We start from the raw sequence: 22,569 nt of genomic DNA, 5'->3' as shown, positions 1-22,569 counted from the left end.
CCCCAAAAAAAAAATGTTGAAATGGATACTGGCCGCAAAGTTAAATACATTTCTCTTAAAAATGAATTTCCTTCGTGATGTAATGGCTAAACCATCTGTGATAAACATGAGTGTGCTCAGGGTGTCCCCAGTGGCAAACTGTCTATTGTGTTATTAGAAAGCACTCTTGGTGACACATGGGAGGATCTCACTAGCATATTGTAGATCTTCCTCGAACGCTCTTTTGCTGTGTCCCTCTGTAATCATGTCACCTCCCAACTGGATGGCCGCTCTGAGGGGCTGCCGTGTCGACCGTGTAGAGACAATCCTTGCGGTGGGGCGTGCTTGATGGTGATTTCCTTTCTTCAAGGAGGCAGGGACAACCTCATGTTGCGACTCAAGTGACTGCACATTGCGATCACATTGCTTTGGTGTGTGGGTTTTGATTGGCTGACGGCAGAATGGCTTTATTTGAAGTATTGTATTACAGACCACATGTGCTCACTGTTTTTTAGCATTTGTGCCAAACTCCCCAAGGACATCGTGTCCCATCACATATGTTGAGCTACACTTTGCCGAGAGCAGATACATGAAAAAAGCACCCTTTCCTTAGAGTGTTTTGTGAGGGTCCCCCAGGGGAGCAGGGGTGACATACCCTCCAATCTTCAATGCAAAACAAACAGGGCCGGGTTACTGTTTTATGATCATGTAATGCAAATGTTAACGAGTAACTTCATATTCACAGAACGCAGTTATTAGCTAATTATATTATAAGATGGAGGTGAAAGAGAAGAGTCTGTTTTAATCTCTAGAACTCAGAATGAAGGGGAAAGAAATTCTAGGGCTTTTCACCTCCAAGTCACTGTAATCCGCACAAAGCTACCTGGGAACCAGCAATGCGACCGTGGCCCAGAGACGAAAATCGATACTTGATTTGGATGCTCTCAGATAATAAAGGGCTGGGTCTTTGATCATCGCGTTGGTACGTCCTACCACGGTCTCCCCATCTACCTATTCTGTGATCTCGATGCTCCTTTAGAGAAATCATTGCCTACCCTCCTTCCTCTGGGTTTATGGCAGCCTGATCTGCAGGGGCCTAGATCAGCTATTCTATGAGACTTTCTGGTATTGTTGCCTCGTTTAATCTCAACCCATCCACAGAAACCAGATGCCGCTGGACGAAGTACCTGTGAATAATACTTCCGATCGATCTCCAATTATGTCACACTATCTCTGCCTTTATGTGTGAGAGTGAGTGGGGGGCTTTGCCCTCAGCATCCCTCAGTCTTCAGAGGGGAAAAGATAGAAGGGAAGCCTAGGAGGTGATAAGGGCAAGGAAGAATTAAAACAAATAATAATAATCCTCCTGTCCATTACTTCTCCTAAAATGCCTGCCACGCGGCAGAGGGGGAAAATAAGAATCCCCCCAGCTTGGGATCTCCCATTCACTGAGCTCATCTTATCCTCCTGGGGGAGGCAAGCGATCATAAAACGGATGAACACCATCACACTATACCCACACAGTAGGGGTTCCAGATCATTCTTAAGTAGCTCTTTTTCCGGGTAATTTTCCGTAATCGTCTCAGGCTCGGGACAAAGGTTTCCTTGCCACCTCCCTGCAAGCCATGCCGCTTTAAGGATTTTCTGATTCGTTATCTCAATTATCCAAGCACAGCCCTGCGCTCCTCTGACTCTGGGGCTGGCCAGACTTCAGGGTTGGGGTCCCTGCTGGTGGCGTCCGTTCATTACGTACCTTTTGAACATCAGACGGTACCCTGGAGAGGAAGTCTAACAGCTCATTATTGTCGATGGCATAGGGATTTCGAAGCTTCTTAGTAAATTTATTTATGCCTGAAAAATAGAAACACCAGGAGATCTCTTTGTCTGTGTATCCATCTGTCTGTCTGTCTCTTTAAAAACTCTCCTGACTGGGGGAGAGGGGCATTCACAAGTCAAAATTAGTGTAAAACAATTACTAGACCTCATGTCACACACACGATGCTGTCATGTGAAATCATTCACAAATGCTGGTCTTGAACGAAGGCAGGGTGGGGCGGGGGTGGGGGGTGGGGGTTCTGTCGGACAGGAGCTCTGCCTTCTTGGACTGTGAAAATCCCATTACAATCCCAGCAGCAGGGCGGCAGAAACACACATGAAAACAGTGTAGCTCATCGGCTTTTTTGGACTACGCTGATTAACAGCCTCCTCTGCTAAGAAAACCAATGTCCCAGATGGGAAAAGGCCTTCATTAGCCCAAACAAGTCTCTGCTTGGGGGCTCTGGACCACACGTAGCAGTGGGAGGTGGGGGCGGGGGGGGGGGGGGCGGGCGTTGCCTTTTTTGTTGTTAAAAAGAAACTGCAGAAATCTCTCTCCCCTACCCCAACTCATTTGCACCGGTTTCTCTCCTCTCCCGGCAGAACAGAACCTGACATGTTGACTGTAACTTTGATGCTACAGGAAACCATGAAAAGCTATCACTGGAAATTAGCCTGCTCTGGTTGCTAACTGAATTTACAGACCGCAAGGCGGTGCGTGGGTTTGTCTCGTCCATGGAGTCCCTGCTAATTCAGGACGGGGACCGTAGTAATTAGAGGAGGTTCAACGTGGAAGGTGTCTTTGAAGGGTGCACCTTGGGTGCGTGGGCATGTCCGGGGGGATGTTCCGCCTGCGGTTTTCTTTCCAGAGGGGATGTACCTCTCGGCCACCTCTGTTTCCTACTCTGCTCCTCAGAGCTGCTGCTAAGAGCGCATCAGCCACTGTCTTTTCACCAAAGGTCAACTCTTTTCCATGCTGAGTTTTCAAAAGCCCAGAGACCGGGTGGTGGGCTTCAGAAGCCTTGCCACGGAGTGTTTGTTTATTAGCAAAGATCAGTGCTTGTTTATTAGCAAAGATCAGTGTTTGTTTATTACCTGGCCATCCCAATGATGCTGAAAGAATTCTCACCTTCGATGAGCCCTTTTACCCCAAAGCCGACCCCGACACACAAAAGCTTTGATGTTTCTCTTCATTAAATAGCATTTTGCTTTCCTGTAACAACTGAGCTTCCCGAGTGACATGATAGCTGACACAATGCCAACCGCCGTCATTTCCTTAGAGGGTCAGATTTACATCTGCTTTGCAAATGGGAGCCAGCCACTGTTCATGAGTAACTGGTGGCTTGGCCGTAGGGCTGGGGAAGGCTTCTTGCGGACGACCCTTTTTCTCTCAAGTCCAAGCTGCACTAGGCCTTTCTTCCCTCTCCCCCCACGGCAAGCTTCGTGTTTCTAGCTGAAATTGCCCCGAGTTCCTTTAAACTGAAATACTCTCGCTGTGTTATTCTAAAGACACTTAATTGTAGCATGGGCTTTTTTGGCAAGAGAAAACAGACAAGGCGAAATGATGAAGGGAGACAAAGACGTATTGAGAAAAGATATATCTTCTATTGTTAATTATATATAGTGTGCGCATCTGGAGCCTTTACAATGAGCAGCAAGGCAGGGATAATATCGCAGCCGATCAAAACACTGCATTCTTAGTCACTGAGAAGATTATAAACCTGCACAGTAGCTCAAACGCACCAACAAGGGCAGAAGGAGCCCCATAATGCACTGAGACTGTCTGTTTGAACAACTTAGGATAAAAATTACAAGGCGCTCAGATGGCGTGCTGCAAAAGCACACCTTATTTTGTAAAGCCATCAAATGGCATCATTACTCAGTGCATGAGCCCAAGTGTCAACAGGGGATCAGGTACTCCTGGGTCATCATTAAGGGACGATGAAGCAAGGAACAGGCGTTATGGAACAGCCATATCTTGGCCCCAGCTCTGGCATCCCCGTGTGGTAGCTGTGTGGTTTCAGGCAAACCACTTAACCTTTCTGTGCCTCAGACTACTTACGTTAAAATCTGAGCAAAAAAAGATCTGCCCTATTATATATATAGCGTCGTAGGTTGATGGCAGAATTGCGTTGCACAACGTATGCTAGAAGATTCTGCACTCTGAAATTCTGTAACAATGAAGGGGGCTACCATCATCACTCCAGATGTCAACAAGCCCCAAACCAAAGGGCGCGGATAGGAGGAGAATCGTTACACTGTTAGGCATGTGATCGCACACAGCCAAATTTGGAAGCTGTACCTTTTTCGGTAGCATGATAGACACGCCTTTCGATTTTTTCACCTGAATACAGAGAGGCAAAGGGCACCTCTGCTGTGAATGTTAATTTTGTAGCACACGAAAACCGTGGGAATCCAAATACTGAGGGATAACGTTTGGCAAAGACACTATCATTTAATGGTCCCGGATCACAAACTGAACAGATCATTAGAGTGTAATGAGATCCCCAGCAAAAAATAAATAAATAGATAAATAAATAAATAAATAAATAAATAAATAAAATAAAAAATAAATTAAAAAAAAGTCTCTTGAAGAAAGCTGGAAAAATTGGATGACTGCTTTGCACATATGGCCACAGGTGAGTAAGTACCTGAATGATAACACTATTTTTCAGGTACTTTTATGAGTGACTTGGGATGTACCCTGACCTCGATACATCAATAGGAGTGGGTGAGATGGGGCTGAGGGTCCTTGCTTGCACATGTATCCAACGCTAAGTGCTTGCCACCGAAAAGACGCTGTGGTATGACAAATGGAGATATAATGTTGAATAAGTCATGGGTCCTTCTTTCAAGAAGCTCAAAATCTAGCTTGGGGAGTTCATCTCCACCTTGGAACAACAGAAGTACCTCAGAGCAGAGCTCCAGTATCTATGATGTAAATAGAATGGAAGGAACATGAAACACCTTTCCAAGGGGACAGAAAACCCGCTGGGGATCTAACCCTAAGAAAGGCCTTGCCTCCTAGAAATACATCAAATAAGTGATCGCACTTCAGCACATCTGGTTTCCTTAAGACAATTTCATCTATCCCTCTCAAACCGCTTCTCACATAATTTTCCAAATCCACCCTCCCACACTAGAGAGGTGGGTGATGGGCTCAAAAGAAATGCCATTCATGTCGACCACAGCTATGAAACTTGCAGGACTCCTCCACTCCTTAAATATCTGTCAAGTACTTGTTAAAGGTCTACTACCTTTATGTAGCTCCACCAGGAAGTATAGGCTAAAGAGGAAAGAAAAGTGTCTTACCCTTCAAAACCTTACAATGGAGTTGGTGAGTCAAGGAACATTGCTTACGGCCATTATGAAATTAGGCTGCTTTCTGAGGCTTATGTTAAGTCATTCTCGTACTTCATCATTAGTTCTACAAAAACATCATTTGGTGTGTCGAATACGGAGATAGAGAACATACAGCTAAATAGCTTTGTTCCAAAGGGTTAAAAATATTGGACCAAAAAAGGACAAAAACAAAAAAACCAAAACTCAGGATCTTACCACTTTTAGGACCCACTGGAAATGAATAAATAACTTAGAATAATAAATAATCTTCTGATCCTTAATAAAGTGAAAAGGAACACTAGAAATTTAAGACATGTGAAGTGATCTTCCACATGAGAAAGTCTCTACCAAGGATACAGTCATATAGGAGATGTCTAAAGGAATGTCCTGGGTCCATGTTACCTAATAACTAATTTGTCTTGGAAAAGAAAATAGAATTGTACCGTATATTCCGTGATGGCATGGCAGATTTTATTCAATGAGCCAACAGATCATGTGTTGACTGTCAAAGCTTTTGACTACATCATATATGGTGAACTCATCAATAAACTATGAGCCCCCATCTAGAATGCAAAACTAAAGGACCAGACGCCAAAGACGAAGCTCACAGGGTTACTGTCAGCTCAGGAGAACATAATTAAGTCCACTCTATTCAATAATTTCATCCATAAGCTAAATTAAAACAACAGCAATATCTTATTAATTAGATGCCAAACTTTGGTGTTGGAGAGCTGCCAAGATCTTGGAGGATGAGATCAGACGTCAAAGCAATTCTGGATACACAGAAAGAGGGACTGGAATTCAAAAACTGACGATCACAGGAGGAGATATAGCATAGTCTTCTTTGTGGGGGGCAAGATGCAGAAAAGCAAATCAAAGGTGCACTAGAATGATTAGGAAATCATGAGAAACGGGGTTTGATAAGCTGACCATGCATTCAACTCACACTAGCTTAAAAATGAACAGAATATTGGCCAAATAATCCTCGTGATTTTGAATCATGTTTTGGTTAGGGGCAGACAATAGTTTTAAGATCTGCGTTTTAAAGGCGGCCAGTTGAGTGGATTCGGAAACTCATTCTTAATGGAAAACAATTAAGAAAGAGTGAGACTGTTCGGTCTAAATAGATAACATTTAGTACAGAAGGTATGCTGGGAAATACTTTCACAAAACGTTCCTTCTTGATCAATGGATCTGAAGAGCTCCACGCTCTCTTTCGAAGGGTCCATAGAACCATGTGCTAGCACTGTTGCAAAACACAGAAACAAATAAACAAAAACTAAGCATGCCTAGAAGACTTTCCCCAAGAGTGAAGGTCATCAAGGCTCAAAAACCGACCCCTAAAGAGGGAAATGAGAATATCTTTTTCTTTTCTCAGGTTTGGCGATAAAAGAGAGATCCTTCTTCACACGGGATTTTCACTTCCTTGACGAAACAGAGAACCAGTGGATTATGCTCCCTTAAAATCATTCCACCTCTGAAGTTTTATGAGTTATTTTATTTTTTTTATGAGTTTATTTTTTCGAAGGCTTTTCCCAGTTCAGAATGTCTACCCTTGGCTTTCCTCGTCGGCAGGACTCTACTCCTGTGGGTTCTCTTTGAAAAGGTCTACATTTAATGGTTTTAGAAAAGTTGTACAAAGTTGTAAAAAGTTGTTTTTATCTGACATTTGCAGCGTCTCAGCTTTTGCTTCAAGATGAATGCATCTCAATGCAGTCACTTGTGTTTGTAAGTTCTCGGAACATCTTAACATCTGAGGATCCCTGGAAGGGGGTGGCTGTGATTGAGAACTCAGCAGTAGTCATAGGAGCCAAGTAACAGAACACTATGACGGGCAGACTCTTATGGAAAAGGGTTGATTGCTTCTCCAACAATTAACCGACTGTAATGCACCCTCCTTCTATCAACCCAGAGCCCACCCAGCAACAGACACAAATATTCACAAAGCTGCTTGTATTTTGTCCAGCTGCTAGCTTGCGTAGTAAATCAAGTCGTAACATTTATTTCGAGTTTGTGAATTTGTTTCTGCTTTTGTAGAGCAGCTCAACTTTATACAGGCACACCGTTTACCCTGCTAAATAATAGCTTCCTCTTCCATCAGGCACTGGTTAGGGAGTAGCTACCCACCTTCCTCTCTACTGCTTCTGGATTTAAGTATGGGGTTTAGGTTATTTTTCCTCCAGGAGAGAGGAAGTGTCAGAAGCAGCCCGGCAGCGGCCAGATCTACTTTTACATAATGTAAAGGGCGAGATGCAGGTGGTTGCTCACTGTTTGAATAACTGTTTCCTCAAAGTTAACCGGGCCACGGCAATATATTATTCAAGAGTATTTATGACTGCGAAAGCCCAAAGGGAAATCACATGCACCATCACATTTTTATTGGATTGCAATTATGCAGGAGGCCTGTACATATCTGTGCTGACTGTTCACGCAATTGGCCTTTTCAGGGAGGTCCTGGAAGTTTTTTGTTCCCCAAACGCCTTCCTTAATCTCATGTTTAATTGCCAACAAGAGCACACTTAAAGTTTATAGTCCCACTTTACAAATGAGTAACTGATTCTTACCTGAAATCGACTGCTAGGAGAAGGACCATGCCCAACTTACCCCAGATTAAAACGATGTACCGGAGTGGAATAAAATACAAAGTGACGGTGGCCACTGCCAGGATCAGGCAGGCCAGGAAGGAAAGGAATGGGACCGTCCAGTTAAACGTGCTGTAGACAAACCACAAAGATGTCATTTTCTCGCATGCTCTGGCACAGCTGTGCTACGTTCATCTTGCCATTGTTTATTTTTTTAAGGTCTTATTTTATTTTTTAAGACACAGAGAGAGGGACAGAGCACGAGCGGGGGAGGGGCAGAGAGAGAGAGAGAGAGAGAGAGAGAGAGACAGAATCCGAAGCAGGCTCTGACCTGTTAGAACAGAGCCCCACGCAGGGCTCAACCCACGAACGGTAAGATCATGACCTGAGCCGAAGTTGGATGCGTAACCAACTGAGTCACCCAGGCGCTCCTAAAAACCACAGATTTGGGGGCGCCTGGGTGGCGCAGTCGGTTAAGCGTCCGACTTCAGCCAGGTCACGATCTCGCGGTCCGTGAGTTCGAGCCCCGCGTCAGGCTCTGGGTTGATGGCTCAGAGCCTGGAGCCTGTTTCTGATTCTGTGTTTCCCTCTCTCTCTGCCCCTCCCCCGTTCATGCTCTGTCTCTCTCTGTCCCAAAAATAAATAAACGTTGAAAAAAAAAATTAAAAAAAAAAAAAAACCCACAGATTTGAATCTAAACATATCAGTAACCACATTAACTTTGAAGGGACTAAAAAAAAAAAAAAAAAAAAATTTGAAGGGACTACAAGCTATAATGAAAAGCTAGCGATGGTCAGAAACAAGAAAGATACCTAAAATATAAACAGAAAATAATAGGAAAGGATATATTATGAAGAAACCAATAAGTGGGAGGTGGTGTGGCCATATTAATATAAGATACTAGGGTAAAATTTCATTTATTGTTTAGAGATAAATACATCACTTCCAACTGATTAATGATCTAATTCACCAGAAAACTATAGCAATTTTAATACATACAACCCAATTAACATAGCTTTGGAACACAGAAAGCAAAAACTGACCAAGCTACAAGGAGAAATAGACAAATCCACAGTGGAAAGTTTTGACATACATCTCTAAGTAATTGATACAAGAAGCCCAACCGAAAATGAAAATCAGAATATAAAAGATTGAATATGGGGCGCCTGGGTGACTCAGTCGGTGAAGCTGAAGCGTCCTGACTTCGGCTCAGGTCATGATCTCACACTCTGTGAGTTTGAGCCCCACGTCGGGCTCTGTGCTGACAGCTCAGAGCTTGGAGCTTGCTTGCTTCAGATTCTGTGTCTCCCTCTCTCTCTGCCCCTCCCCTGCTCATGCTCCGTCCCTCTCTGTCTCAAAAATAAATAAAAACATTAAAATATATATATATATATTGAATGCAATCAACAAATTTAATCAATGAATATATATCCAGAACAATATCCTAGATAAACTTTTCAAGCACACATGGAAAATTTATAAAAGTAGGCCATTTTCTCAATGAATATTTTCTGACCAGAAAGCAATTAAGCTAGAAACCAGGAACAAAAAGATAACCAGGAAATCTTCAAATACTTGGAAATTAAGCAATATGCTTCTTGGCCAAAGAAGAAATAAAAACAGGGAGTAAAAAAAGTTTTTATTAAATTTGAATGATAATGAAAATACCAACACCAAAATGTCTGGCCTGGAGCTAAAGTTGTGCTTATAGACAATTGTAGAACTTTAAATGCTCTTTAAATGTTAGGAAGATTAGAAAGACGGGAAAAAAGTTAGGAAAAAAAAACTGAATTCATCCCAAGGAAAATAAAAGGAAGAAAGGAATAAAAATAAGGGTACTACTAATTAATGAAAAAGAAAACAGGTTAACAGGTAGGATTAACAAAGGCCAGTGATAGCTCTTTCTAAAGACTAACTTGATAAATCCCCACCAAGAAAGAAGGTTAAACGCAATTAATATCAAGCATAAAAAAGTGGACAAAGCTACAGATCCTACTGACATTCAAGATAGGATTTTATCCAATAAGAGGATTTTATTAACAAATTTATTCCAAAAAGTAGAAAATTTAAACAAAATGGGGAAAACCCAGAAAATGACCACTTATAAAAATAGACGTGAGAAGAAAGATAATGGCCAAACATATCTATCTATTTTACCAAAATCGAATATTCAGTGAAAACCTGTCCTAAAAGAAAACTCCAGGCCCATATGCTTCCCCAGCAAATGCTAGCAAATCTTAAAGGAAGCAATGACACCAGGCGTATGCAAACTCTTCCAGATAATGATAGAGAGACCGCTTTCACCTGTTGTAGGAGTCTAGAATAATCTCCTCTCCATAAGGAATTTTCAAGAACAGAAAATTAGAGATCAAATCTCATTAGTGATGATAGCTGCAATAATCCTATGCAAAGTAATAGTAAATAAAATACAGCAAAATACAAAAGGAGAGATTATATAGCATGATGAAGGTGGGTTTATTCCATACAGTGGAACACTGGCTTAACATTTGAAAACCGATCACAATAATAGACCACATTAACAAAAATAAAGGAGGAAAAAAAACAAAACAAAACATCATCTTAGTGAATGCAGAAGAAAAGTTTGATAAAACTCAACTCACATTCACAATAAAAACTCCCAGTAAATTAAGAATAAAAGGAACTTCCCTAATTTGATACAACATCTTTACAAAACCCTATAGCAAACATCATCCTTAGAATGAAATGTTGTAAGATTTTTTTCTCTGATATCACATAGAAGAGTGTTCAACCATGCCAATTCTGTTCTACCATAAAGTAAGAAAACATAGAAAAATGTAGAAGGATTGGAAAATAAGGAATAAACAATTATTCCTAAAAAATATGTTTCTGCAGTAGAAAATTAAGGATAATAATCTTCAGATAAAAATTAAGATAACTAGGTTTACCAAAATTTAGAAATACAAAGTCAGTGTGGGGAAATTCATTTCACTTCTATATCCCAGGAACAAATAAGTAAAAATGCAATCCAAAAAAAAAAAAAAGACACCATTTAAAATACCATGAAACAAATCAAGGACTTAGGAATATATCTCACAAAAATGCGTCACACTTCTATACATACAACTCTAAAATAATACTGGAAGAAATTCAAGATGGCCTGAATAGACAGAAGAGTACATTAGAAAACTTAAAAGTTTATCAAGATGTCAATTATTTCCCAATTAATGCAATCCTTATCAAAATCTCAATAGTTGTCTGTGTGTGTACAAACGTGTCGTGTGTCATGTGTATCAGCACTGGGTGCTAGAAATGAAGACGTGTATCAGATACTGTCACAAACACACTGTCAGATTTGCTCTCCCAACAGCAAAGTCAGTTAACTCTTCCGTCTTCCCCTGAGCAACTCACAATGTTAGCGGAGAGCATTTTAATGTTTTCAAAAAAGAAGGGGACATTCACTGTTTACATTTTTTTTTTTTAATTTAAGACACAGAAAAAGAAAGTCAAGGCAGTTTTTCAAAAATAATATTCATAACAGTCCATGTTTTTAGGCTAGTAATGCATCTGTCTACTGGTCTGAGCTCTTTTCATGTACTAATTCCTTTAATTCTTACAAAAAAATGTTATGAAGCAGGAATAATTATTACTCCCATTCTATAAATGAGGACTGAATCATAAAAGTTAAATAATTGGCCCCAGATTACGTACCTTCCACACAAGTGGCAGAATTGGTATCTGAATTCAGAAAGTCAGCTCAAGAGCCCTCTCACTGCCTCTACAGTAGGCACTTTAGAACACGTAAAAAGGTGTATTTTCCTCATTTAATTGATTCAATACTCCTGTTCATACTGAGGACTTAATTCAAAGACATTATACTGTAATACCTCTAACACTCAAGAACTTACTAGACCTTCCCTTTGTTATCATGGAATATCTTATGCTAGTTTCCAAGAACACCCAAGGTGGATAAACCCTGATAAATCTAAGCTTTCCATCTCAAAATCAAACACGGGGTGAAACATTTTCACAGACTTCTCTAGTTTTCCTGACTTGAGACCTCCCTAAATTCCTAAGAAAGCAATCCCTGACTCGGGAAGTCATGAGACAAATGAGCCACACCCTTCAGTTAGTGGAAAAAAAAAAAAATCAGTGACTCTTCTTTGTTCATTCGATCATTCAGGCTTACTAATATGTCCTAAGAATATCATTTTCCCAGTTCCAAAGCACTAAACAAAAATGACTGACTACATCTGGTAAGGGGGGGTCCAGCCCCATCCTGTACTTCTTCCCCCAGTTGGGTGTCCCAATAGTTGACCTTTATGCCCATGGAACCATTATTTCTCTCATTTCCCAGGCTAGGACAAATGAATTCTTCTGACTTTACTACGCATGGAAACACGATCGACTGGTCATATAATTCTATAGATTACTCTTTTGCAATGTACCCCACACGATGCTTTCATTCACGAGGCATGGTTCTCATCCTCCCTTGTGAACTTTTTCCTCACACCTAGCCTCTGGCCCTCTCCTTGGTCTTTCTGACTTCATTCTTTGTTCCTTTCAGCACATCACTCTCAGAGTAAACACCGGCTGAATCAGACTATCACTCCCCATGCCCTCGCTTTGATTCAAGCTGCCCTTCACCTCCTTCCTCATCTTCACTGCTTTGTATTTCTCGACGCCATTTTCTAACAGAAGTTCTACTTCCTACGGATGTGCCTTCCAAACCTGACTCTGGACCATTTGCAGGGATGGCTTCCCTGTCCTACGTGTTTCTCATCGTCTCCTCTGTGGAGATTACCCTGCCCGTGCGAAGATACAGGTGTTAAAGCCAACACTCCATCATGACAGGACAAATAAAATACAGCACTCTTCTGCCCCATCCAGCCTGCTGTCTGAGATAATCTAGATGCTACATGTTCAGTGACTGTGTTCGCCTGTTACACGCTAACGTTTGAAACAAGTACAATATTAGGGAAGATAATTAGAGAAAGTAGAGAAGAGTTAGAAAAAGAAAATATGAATGGGGTCTTCCCAGTCAGGAATGGGGAAGCCTTGCTCTACGAGTTTTATGTAAGCTTATTTACTAGTTGCCAGAAGTTGGGTAAAAGTTTTCTTGGTCCTTAAACACTGAATTACAATGGAATATTCCAGCAGAGTTACACATGCCGTCCCACTTGAATGCCCAGTAGGACCTTTAAGGTCACAGTAGTAATGAATGGCCAAAGAATTAATAGGAGTAGAGCCTCATGAGCCTTCCTTCCTGTGGTGCAGCTGGGCAGAACAGTACTCTGTTCATGGCTGAAAATACATCTCAGACATGGCCACCACAGCTGTGCTGGGCACAGCTGCCCCTCAGACGCACTGCAGAGATGGGGGCCTGTCTAAATCGCCCTGCCTTCTTCTCTCATCAGACACATTTCCTTGACCATTATCAGCTGCACAACAGCCACATTTGTCTGTTAGAGACCTTTGAGCATGGAGACAATTTTACCAAATGACACGGTCTTCCTTCTTCGGTCTTGCCCCCACTCCACCTCCTCTTATCCTCCTTGCTTCCAGAATGTTCCTCACTCAATTTTTTTTTTCCACCCACTCACGGCCCTGTACGATCTGCCTCACCTCCACGCACCGCCATCACCATCTGCTGTCACACAGACATACCAAGCCCCCACACACTCCCTGTATCTAGTACGGTCTTGGGCTTTGAACCTTCGCACAAAGTCTCCCACTTACTGACTTCTTGATTCTTCGACTCTTTCCTCAACTATCTCTTCCCATTATCAGACATGCTGATAAGGTATTGTTTCTTCAGAACTACCCTCTGTCGGTCTTTCTCTCTCCTACATCCCTTTCTGGGCTGGTCAGATCTCTCCTAACAGCCTGCCTTACCGCTACATTACATCAGTGCAACTGAATTCTAATTGTCTTATTACTATTCTCCCTCACTGGGAAATAGCTCCTTAGAGGAAAATGACATTCTAGGGCAGTAGTGAGGCGGGTGGGTTAACATCTAAGCTTCTTCAGGGCACCTGGGTGGCTCAGTCAGTTGAGCGTCCGACTTCAGCTCAGGTCATGATCTCACGGTTCGTGAGTTCGAGCCCTCAGTCGGGCCCTGTGCTGACAGCTCAGAGCCTGGAGCCTGCTTGGGATTCTGTATCTCCCTCTCTTTCTGCCCCTCCCCTGCTCGCCGCCCCCTCCCCCCCACTCCCAAAGTAAATAAATATCAAAAAAAAATTTTTTTTTTAATTTAAGCTTCTTCACTTACTAGTTCTGTGACCTTGGGCTACAGAGTTAATCACTCTCTGATTCCATTTCCTCATCTGTAAAATGGGTAGATTAACAATCCTTAATCCATAGGCTTTCTGGAATCCTGTAATCTGATTCCTCTCAGTAACTTCTTAAATAAATTAGTATGTGTGAAGAGTTTACAACAGTGTCTGGCCAGCACATGACGTGAGCTGATGTTGCTATTATCATGGTTTTATGGAATATTTCTCATTCTTAGACCAGGTCAGTGCCTGAAACTTAGAACTGAGAGTTAATAAGTGAATGAAGGGAGAACTATTATGCCCTCCTCATCATTTGACTATTTTCTATTGTCACGTTTCTGTTAAACAACTCTGAGGGTAATTTAAGAAACCTTTTGTCAATTTATATAAAACCAAGAGGGAAAAAGCAGGTAGGCACCGACATATATAAGCAAAAATCTCCCTGCTCTTTAATTTTTCTTCTAAGACATTGATAATGGGAATAGCAACGTGTAAATTCAGTAAAACTTACCAAATTTGTTTAAAGATGATTTATAACCTATTTTATAAACAAAACGAACACGTCTTACTGTGCCAATAGTAAATGGCCACACAAGACCGACTGAATTGGACAAGGAACTGAGAAAGATCAGTATCCATAGAGAGTTCCATATTAACTATTTATATTTCCTGCTGCTAATTATAACTTACTGATTTCCTTGCATCTTGGTATATAAAACTTTCCCTTGGCTTTTAGCACTAATTTTAATCTCTTCTTTACCCATGAAATTTCTAAAGTATTATCTTCATTGCTTACAGAAACTAGAATGGCCAACAAAATAAGAAAAACGTATTAATCTTCAGAAAGAACAACACAGTTGACATAATTCTGGATTTAAAAGAGGAAATAAGTTTACAATTTAAAAGCCAAGAAAATTAAAAATTGCTCTGTTCATTGGTCCCAAATGAAGACCAGGTTATACAGAGTTCATAATGCTTCAAACAAAACAAACAAGAATCACAGAAGGAGTCTTTCTCAACTGAGACTCTATTAGATATTTAGTCCTTGTGCCCTAAGGTAGGAAGTGACAGCTACGGGTTGGATATCAGTCAACTCTGGCCTGCCACCTGCTTTTGTAAATAAAGTTTTGTTAGAACACATTTCATACCCATTCATTTAGGTATCAATGATGCCTGATTTCATACTTAGCAGAATTGAGTCGTTACGGTCCACCAAGATGAAAATATTTACTCATTGCCCCTTATAAAGAAAGTCTGTTAGCTATGTACCATCCTTTGATATGTTGAGAAAAAATGACTCAAGGCATTCACTGTGGTCTATGTTTTCGTTGAAAAAGGTAACTTTAGAGCATATTTCCTTCCTTTGTAATTTCTGATTAGGATACTCTTCTTTAAGGGGTACCTGGGTGGCTCAGTTGGTTAAGCGTCCGACTTTGGCTCAGGTCACGATCTCACTGTCCGTGAGTTCGAGCCCCGCGTCGGGCTCTGTGCTTACTGATCAGAACCTGGAGCCTGTTTCAGATTCTGTGTCTCCCTCTCTCTCTGACCCTCCTCCGATCATGCTCTGTCTCTCTCTGTCTCAAAAATAAATAAAACGTTAAAAAACAAAATTAAAAAAAAATCTTGGGGCGCCTGGGTGGCTCAGTCGGTTAAGCGTCCGACTTCGGCTCAGGTCATGATCTCATGGTCCATGGGTTTGAGCCCCGCGTCGGGCTCTGTGCTGATGGCTCGGAGCCTGGAGCCTGCTTCAGATTCTGTGTCTCCCTCTCTCTCTGACCCTCCCCCATTCATGCTCTGTCTCTCTCTGTCTCAAAAATAAATAAACATTAAAAAAAATTTTTTTTTAATAAAAAAAAAATCTTTAATTTATCACCCAAACCAAGATATTTTGAGAGGGAGATAATCATGGCAGGGCAATTGGTGTGAATTGGCCATATCGTCACCCCAGTTCTGAGGCACTGCCCAACTGTAAAGCGGACAAGCCCAAAGAACAAACCAACAAACATAAATAGGACTTGCCCCAAACACTGTTACCTTTTGTTTTTTGTTTTTTTGCATTTATTGATCCCTCCCCCCCCCCCACAGCCCTCTTACCCGCACCGTCCTTATGGATGGCAGCTCCCTTTCAAACACAGCACGAACGTAGAACTTACTTTTTAATTCTTTCTCCAAAAGAAGCTATTTCCTCCAAGATGTTTTGAACAGTTGAAACAATATCCTGTACCATATAGATTCTTTCAATTAACCCCTTTTTCTCGGATTCCTAGGAAACATAAAGGCAAGACTTAACTTGGTCACGTTTTATTTTTATTGTCCCATAATAGAAGTCTCTATGCCGTGTTACAATAACAAGGTACTCATCCACAGAGTGACTCCAAGGGAGGAATCCTATCGTTCACAACTTAAATATTTATTGACTCCAAGGAACTACGGCCCACTCATTCAGATACAACCATTCACAGCGTGCCTCAGTTGCTACCTCAGTATGAGGCCATGTTGTGTGGAAACGCCACAGAACCAAGAGCTTCATTTCTCTGTGGAAGCTGCTGTTTCTGCCAGAGAACTTGCAGCTCCTTCCATTTGGCTGAGCCCAACGTCCTGTCTGGCTTCACAAGCTCACCTGCCAGCTCCCCTTCCCCATGTCCCCTCACAATCCTTCAGAAACATTTTCAGCAGGTGACAACATGGTATATGAGAACTCCAGACGATGATGCGTCTCCTACTCCTGCGGCTTCTTTGTCAAACTTTATTATATTTTTTGTTGTGTTTTAAACCCACTGTAAATCCGATGAACATTTCAGTCGTCCTTTGGCAACCGCCTCAGAAACACAATAGGCCGCTGGAGGCAGACAAAGTCACTGCCAGAGACTGCATCCTACACAGGTTATCCCTGTGGAGGCTGCCCAAGGATCGACTGGCTTTTCCTTTATAGAATTAGAAGCAAACACAAGTTCATCTTCCCCAGTCTCCCGTTCTTCACATGAAACAGAATTCAGCCTTCTAAGAATAGTATCCTTACTTTGCTTCTAGAAAATCTCAAGACCTGGGTGCCTCAGGTCAGACTTCAGTTAAGCGTCCGACTTAGGCTCAGGCCATGATCTCCAGGTTTGGGAGTTCGGGCCCCGCATCGGGCTTTGTGCTGACAGCTCAGAGCTTGGAGCCCATTTCAGATTCTGTGTCTCCCTCTTTCTCTGCCCCTCCCCCACTCACGCTCTCTCTTTCTTTCTCTCCATCAAAAATAAATAAACGTTAAAAAAATTTTTTTAATAAAAAAAAGGAAAATCTCAAATGTGTTTTACCATGTTAGGCAGTTAATGCTTACAAAAAGAATTTGGAAATTACTCAAATGTTGGAGAAAAGACTAGTCTCTAAACAGTGGTATTTTTACACAATTTCTTATTTTCTGATATTATAATCTAGCTTCCTGGGAACTCTATCGTGACCGGGATTTAGCGCGTATCCTCTTGGCTTTTGCCTATCAGGGTCACTGCAGCCACTACATCTAACGCAAAACCTCAAAAAAATCTAACAAAGCTTTTCATTTCTATCTAGAATTCTACTGGAGTTAGAATTCTGCGAAATTATGGAGCAAAACCTTCTAAATTGAAGAGACCATTTTAAGAATAACCTTCTCTGAAGTGAAAGAAAATATTTCGCTCTCCTCTTGTATTCTCTTTTCCATCAAACTGGACACAATTTGGGTGGGAAGAGAGAACCCACCACCCAGTTAGAGATGGCGGGTGAAAGCACCAATATGGCAGAAATGTCAAAAAGCACTTCCTTTCTTGCACCTGTCCTGGTTTCTGAAGCCACGTGTGGCCAAAACAGACCACACAGAGGGTAGAGGTGAGAATGTACCACTGTCAGCCCCTCTATGGTAAAAGGGGTGGTGCCGGGATGGTTTGAAGAATCTCTTACCATCTGGGCTGACCTCCTTAATCCGAGAATTCTGTATAGAAGAAGAAGGTGGGCTCGTGTCCTCTCGGTACATCAAACTTGCAAGACATTTTTCCTTTTTTCATCCCCTCTTTAAATTCCTTATTTCCCTTACTCTCTAATTCATCAAGCAGCTTGCATTAAAAATTAGATATGTTGCCAGAGCAACCTAATTTATGCTCAGCAATCCACAACATCTATTAACGGGCACAATGGTGAAAACCCATCTCTGTCTGCTACACAAGTATTCGTGTTTACAAAGAAGGATTTGAAAGCACCAGGGAATCTGACCCAAAGGGCAAAAGTAGCTTCCTCTTTTCAGCAGCATAGGCTTTGGGTCAAAACAATTTCTTGGAAAAGGATTCAAATTTCCATGCAGCTCAACTTCATAAAAGTGTCCTAAGTTCAGCTGTTTTTTGTTTCTCCCCTCCCTACGAAAAACCTAAATGCAAAACCTTTCTTCTGGTTGTGAAGAAAGTAGAAGTTAGTAAACCCAAATAACAAATGATTGTCACAACGTCCTTTTACGTTTTCACGAATTCGATGTTTTAGTTTGCCTATTTAATATTCGAAGACAAGGTTAAAGAGTCCCACCATGTCTCAGCTAAAAGGAGAGTGATTTATCAGCCAAATCTGTATACTTTTAAAAGTAATCAGAATTATATCATCTTTGAAATACTTATCAACCGTCGACTTGGTTTTATCATATTGATGGACCCACATAACTATTCCATTTTATTCTTTTTTTTTTTTTTAATTTTTTTTTTCAACGTTTATTTATTTTTGGGACAGAGAGAGACAGAGCATGAACGGGGGAGGGGCAGAGAGAGAGGGAGACACAGAATCGGAAACAGGCTCCAGGCTCTGAGCCATCAGCCCAGAGCCCGACGCGGGGCTCGAACTCACGGACCGCGAGATCGTGACCTGGCTGAAGTCGGACGCTTAACCGACCGCGCCACCCAGGCGCCCCAATTCCATTTTATTCTTATAAATACAGTCCTTCAAATATTTTAAAAAGCGTATTTTGTATATTAAAAGCAATGTATTTATGTTATCTGAACATTTTTAAATGATACATAAAAAATGATTATTTGTGCTACACATTCATATATGTAACTGGTTTCCTGGTTATATCTATTTATAGTCCCAGGTCAGGGTACTTGTCAAAAGAATGTACTTTTTAATGCCATCTTTTTATATATTTCGTAAAATTGTTCTTAATCATCTTCAGAGTTGCACTTAACAGCCATTAAATTGACACCTTTAATTGACTCTACTGTGGATCATAATTTTAATTACAACAATACTCTCTCCGCAGGCACTGAGGTACCTTGAAATCTCACACCAAAAAATGTGTTACATGGAGAAAGTCATTATCAATTTTAATTTTTAAGTATTGAGATCTGCATATATTTCAGCCCAAATATTTTATATCCGTTCGTATGAACATTCTCTGTCAAACATCTTTTCAAGATAAAACTTCAAGTAAATTGTCTCCATGATTCTTCTCAACGTTTAACAAAATGCCTACTGAAAAATAAGTGGCTTCTCAATTTCCCTCCATTAAGATATATATTTATCTTAAGATATATATTTATTCTATTAAACATCAAAAGATTTTTTTTCCCACAAATTGAGACATCTCAAAGGAAAACTTCAGAATTTATTTTTTTTTTTTTAATTTTTTTTTTCCAACGTTTATTTATTTTTGGGACAGAGAGAGACAGAGCATGAATGGGGGAGGGGCAGAGAGAGAGGGAGACACAGAATCGGAAACAGGCTCCAGGCTCTGAGCCATCAGCCCAGAGCCCGACGCGGGGCTTGAACTCACGGACCGCGAGATTGTGGCCTGGCTGAAGTCGGACGCTTAACCAACTGTGCCACCCAGGCACCACGGAAAACTTCAGAATTTAAACACTGAATAGCACAAAGCATTTGACCTCATCGATTACTTTCTGGCAAATATTCCTTGTTCTTGTAAAAAAAATTAAAAAAAAATGGCAGTGTCTTTTTTGCTAGCTTTTTAAAAAATTCACTTCCACTCACTAGCAGCTTTCAGAGATGAAGTGACTTGCCATTCAATCATTGAAGATTTCGATTAAAAATTGCCAACTGATTATGACCCAGATTCAACAAAAACTGTAGAGATTTCTTTTTGCACAAGAGTTCAATAGCTCTGGAAAATGTGTAGGTTGACTAAGAGCTCTTTAAAGGTTCAAGGATTCCTTAAATCAGATTGATGATCAACAGCAAAAACAGAGTGCACATTGCCACACTGAAGTACGTTTTTTATATCTGACATATCCTTGTCATGAAAAACTCTGTTGTTGCTACTCAACACCGTATATATAAAAATATTTATAGGGGCGCCTGGGTGGCTCAGTTGGTTAAGCATCTGACTTCGGCTCAGGTCATGATCTCATGGCTTGTGAGTTCGAGCTCCGCCTGGGGATCTGTGCTGATGTCTCGGAACCTGGAGCCTGCTTCAGGTTCTATGTCTCTCTCTCTCTAGCTCTGCCCTTCCCCCGCTCATGCTCTCTCTCTCTCTCTCTCTCTTTCAAGAGTAAACATTAAAAAAAAATATTGATAAATGTGGACACTACAGCTTTTAATTCAATCGATGGCACGTTATCATTTGTCTGTACACAATCATGGAAAATCAGGGCACTGCGGCCGATCCCAAGTACATTTCTGTCTCATAGATTCCCTCATTTTGCGAGAATATCTTATTGGCCATGATGCTGTCCTTTATCAAAGTTTGCATTCATATTGTCGCTACCAAATTCAATAAGCCCCAATGCTCAGTGTTTCAACTAAGTTTACAATGGCGTTCCTGATGTCAGAGATTTCGTCATTGGTAAAACTAACTAGCAAAAGCTTTATTTTGGCTCCATATATTGGATAAAAAAAATAAAAACAATTTTAGAATGAACTTATTTGATATTCTGAGTCATTTGATGTCATCCAGAAAAGACCACCGTTATTTGATGCTGCACAAGGTTTTTTATATGTTGGTGCTACCCGAGTCAACATATGAACAGCCAGCTTGCCATTTTTCATATGTGTTCAATGAAACCTTGGGATGGAAAATCAATAAATGTAGAACAGTCATCTGATCTAAAAGAAAAGTCACACTCCACAGAGAGGTATATAAATACAAGTTTTCAGCTGCCTGAATAAAAGCATGTTTCCAGAAATGGTCTTCTTGAAGTAACTACTGTTGAGGCCTCTTTAGCAGATTTGTAACTTAAGTTTACCTACTTGTAAACTTAAGAGATATGGTCATGGCCCCAGGGGATAGACAAGAAATGTAAACACACATCTATGTAGTTAGCACATCAACAAGTATCTCGACAAAGCGGGGATCATTACTTGACTATTTCCTAAACGTGCACTCTGAATTTATTATTCACTTATTAAAAAGGCTTTACCCAACAGTTAAAAACAAAAGTCTTAAGTGCAGATTTACTCATTGGAATGAGCGAAACAAAACACTATGATAAATGTGTTCAGACTGTTCTTTATTCTCTTATCCATAGAACTGTTTAAATTCTGCATATATTTAACATACACTCACCCTGTAATCTGTCCTCTTTCCCACTCACCACTCTGAACTGGCAGGGTGGAGGCTTTACGCACCTTAACAGATTTGGCAATCGCCATGCCGCGACAGGCTGCTATGCCAGGTGGCCGATTCGAGTAGAAGCATCAGATGCTTCTCCTCCACTGCTTGAGATAAGAAGGGATGGACCCATCTGAGAGCATCTTGTGTTTTCAGTGACCATCCAAAAGCCTTCCCCTTAAAGCTAGGTGTTAGTGGGGCAGGCCCTGAAAAGCCCAGGAAAATAGATGGGTTTATGCCTGGTTAGTTGCTGGATTTAACGTGGTGTCTGTGAGCTCTCTGGTCAACGCCTGCGCAGATGGGGGGGGGGGGGGAAACGGTAAATGGAAATTTTCTGGGCAAGGAAAGGACACGTGGCAGAGGAATGATTCCAGTCCAGAACTTCACTCCAGAGCAAGTGTGTCCCTATCACAAGAAGCCCCTTAAGTGACTGGCAGACGTTTCGCAAAGTAGGCATTCGACACGCATTTGTTCTCTTTGACATTTGTTTCTATGATGTCTATGGCTGCCTGTTCTCCTTCCTTACTGTAGAATATATAATTTGGAGACACCTTGTTCGGTTACGTATTTCTACCTACTCTTCCTTTCCAGCACGATTTTGCTCAATACTCATGCGAGTGTACGTTAAATAATGCCTTTTGAAAATATTTCAAAAACACTTCTTTCCATTCTTGTATGTAAGAGCTCAGGTACCCAGGGGCTGTTGGTGCCAACTGGTAAAAAGTCGGAAGAAAAAACAAACAAACCATGAGACTTCCCAGCTCGACCCAGGCCTGCACCTTATGTAAACTAATAGGCTCTGGTCAGAACGAACTGGGTTTGACTCTGTCTTGTCATCTACTCGGTTTGCCATCACGGCGAACTCCTCACTCCTCCTGAGTCTCGACTTTGCTGTCTGGAAAAAGGGAAAGGCTCATCCTTTCCTGATTGAGTGTTTGAAGAATTAAGTATCATTCACATCATAAACTATGCAAAGCACGTGGTGCACTCCAGGTACGTCCTAAACCGAAGCTCCTTCCCTTCAAGAATGCAAAGAGAG

General features: G+C 41.3%; 1 protein-coding gene across 7 annotated transcripts in view; it reads right to left on the bottom strand.

Annotated features, from left to right (window-relative positions):
• The window catches only part of MCTP2 (multiple C2 and transmembrane domain containing 2), a 241,814-nt gene that overhangs the window by 2,632 nt on the left and 216,613 nt on the right, over nt 1–22,569 (bottom strand). For all 7 annotated transcript variants that reach the window (XM_045448740.1, XM_045448739.1, XM_045448741.1 and 4 more), the window contains 3 exons: nt 16,126–16,235; nt 7,741–7,850; nt 1,733–1,830 (listed from right to left, as the gene is read on the bottom strand). In XM_045448740.1, coding sequence (XP_045304696.1) covers nt 1,733–1,830; nt 7,741–7,850; nt 16,126–16,235 — 318 coding nt within the window. The remainder of the gene's footprint in view (nt 1–1,732; nt 1,831–7,740; nt 7,851–16,125; nt 16,236–22,569) is intronic.

This window comes from Leopardus geoffroyi, chromosome B3 (assembly GCF_018350155.1).
Source record: "Leopardus geoffroyi isolate Oge1 chromosome B3, O.geoffroyi_Oge1_pat1.0, whole genome shotgun sequence".
Taxonomy (NCBI): Eukaryota; Metazoa; Chordata; class Mammalia; order Carnivora; family Felidae; genus Leopardus; species Leopardus geoffroyi.
The sequence above is the reverse complement of the archived record's forward strand: the minus strand, read 5'-3'. Positions and strand labels throughout refer to the sequence as shown.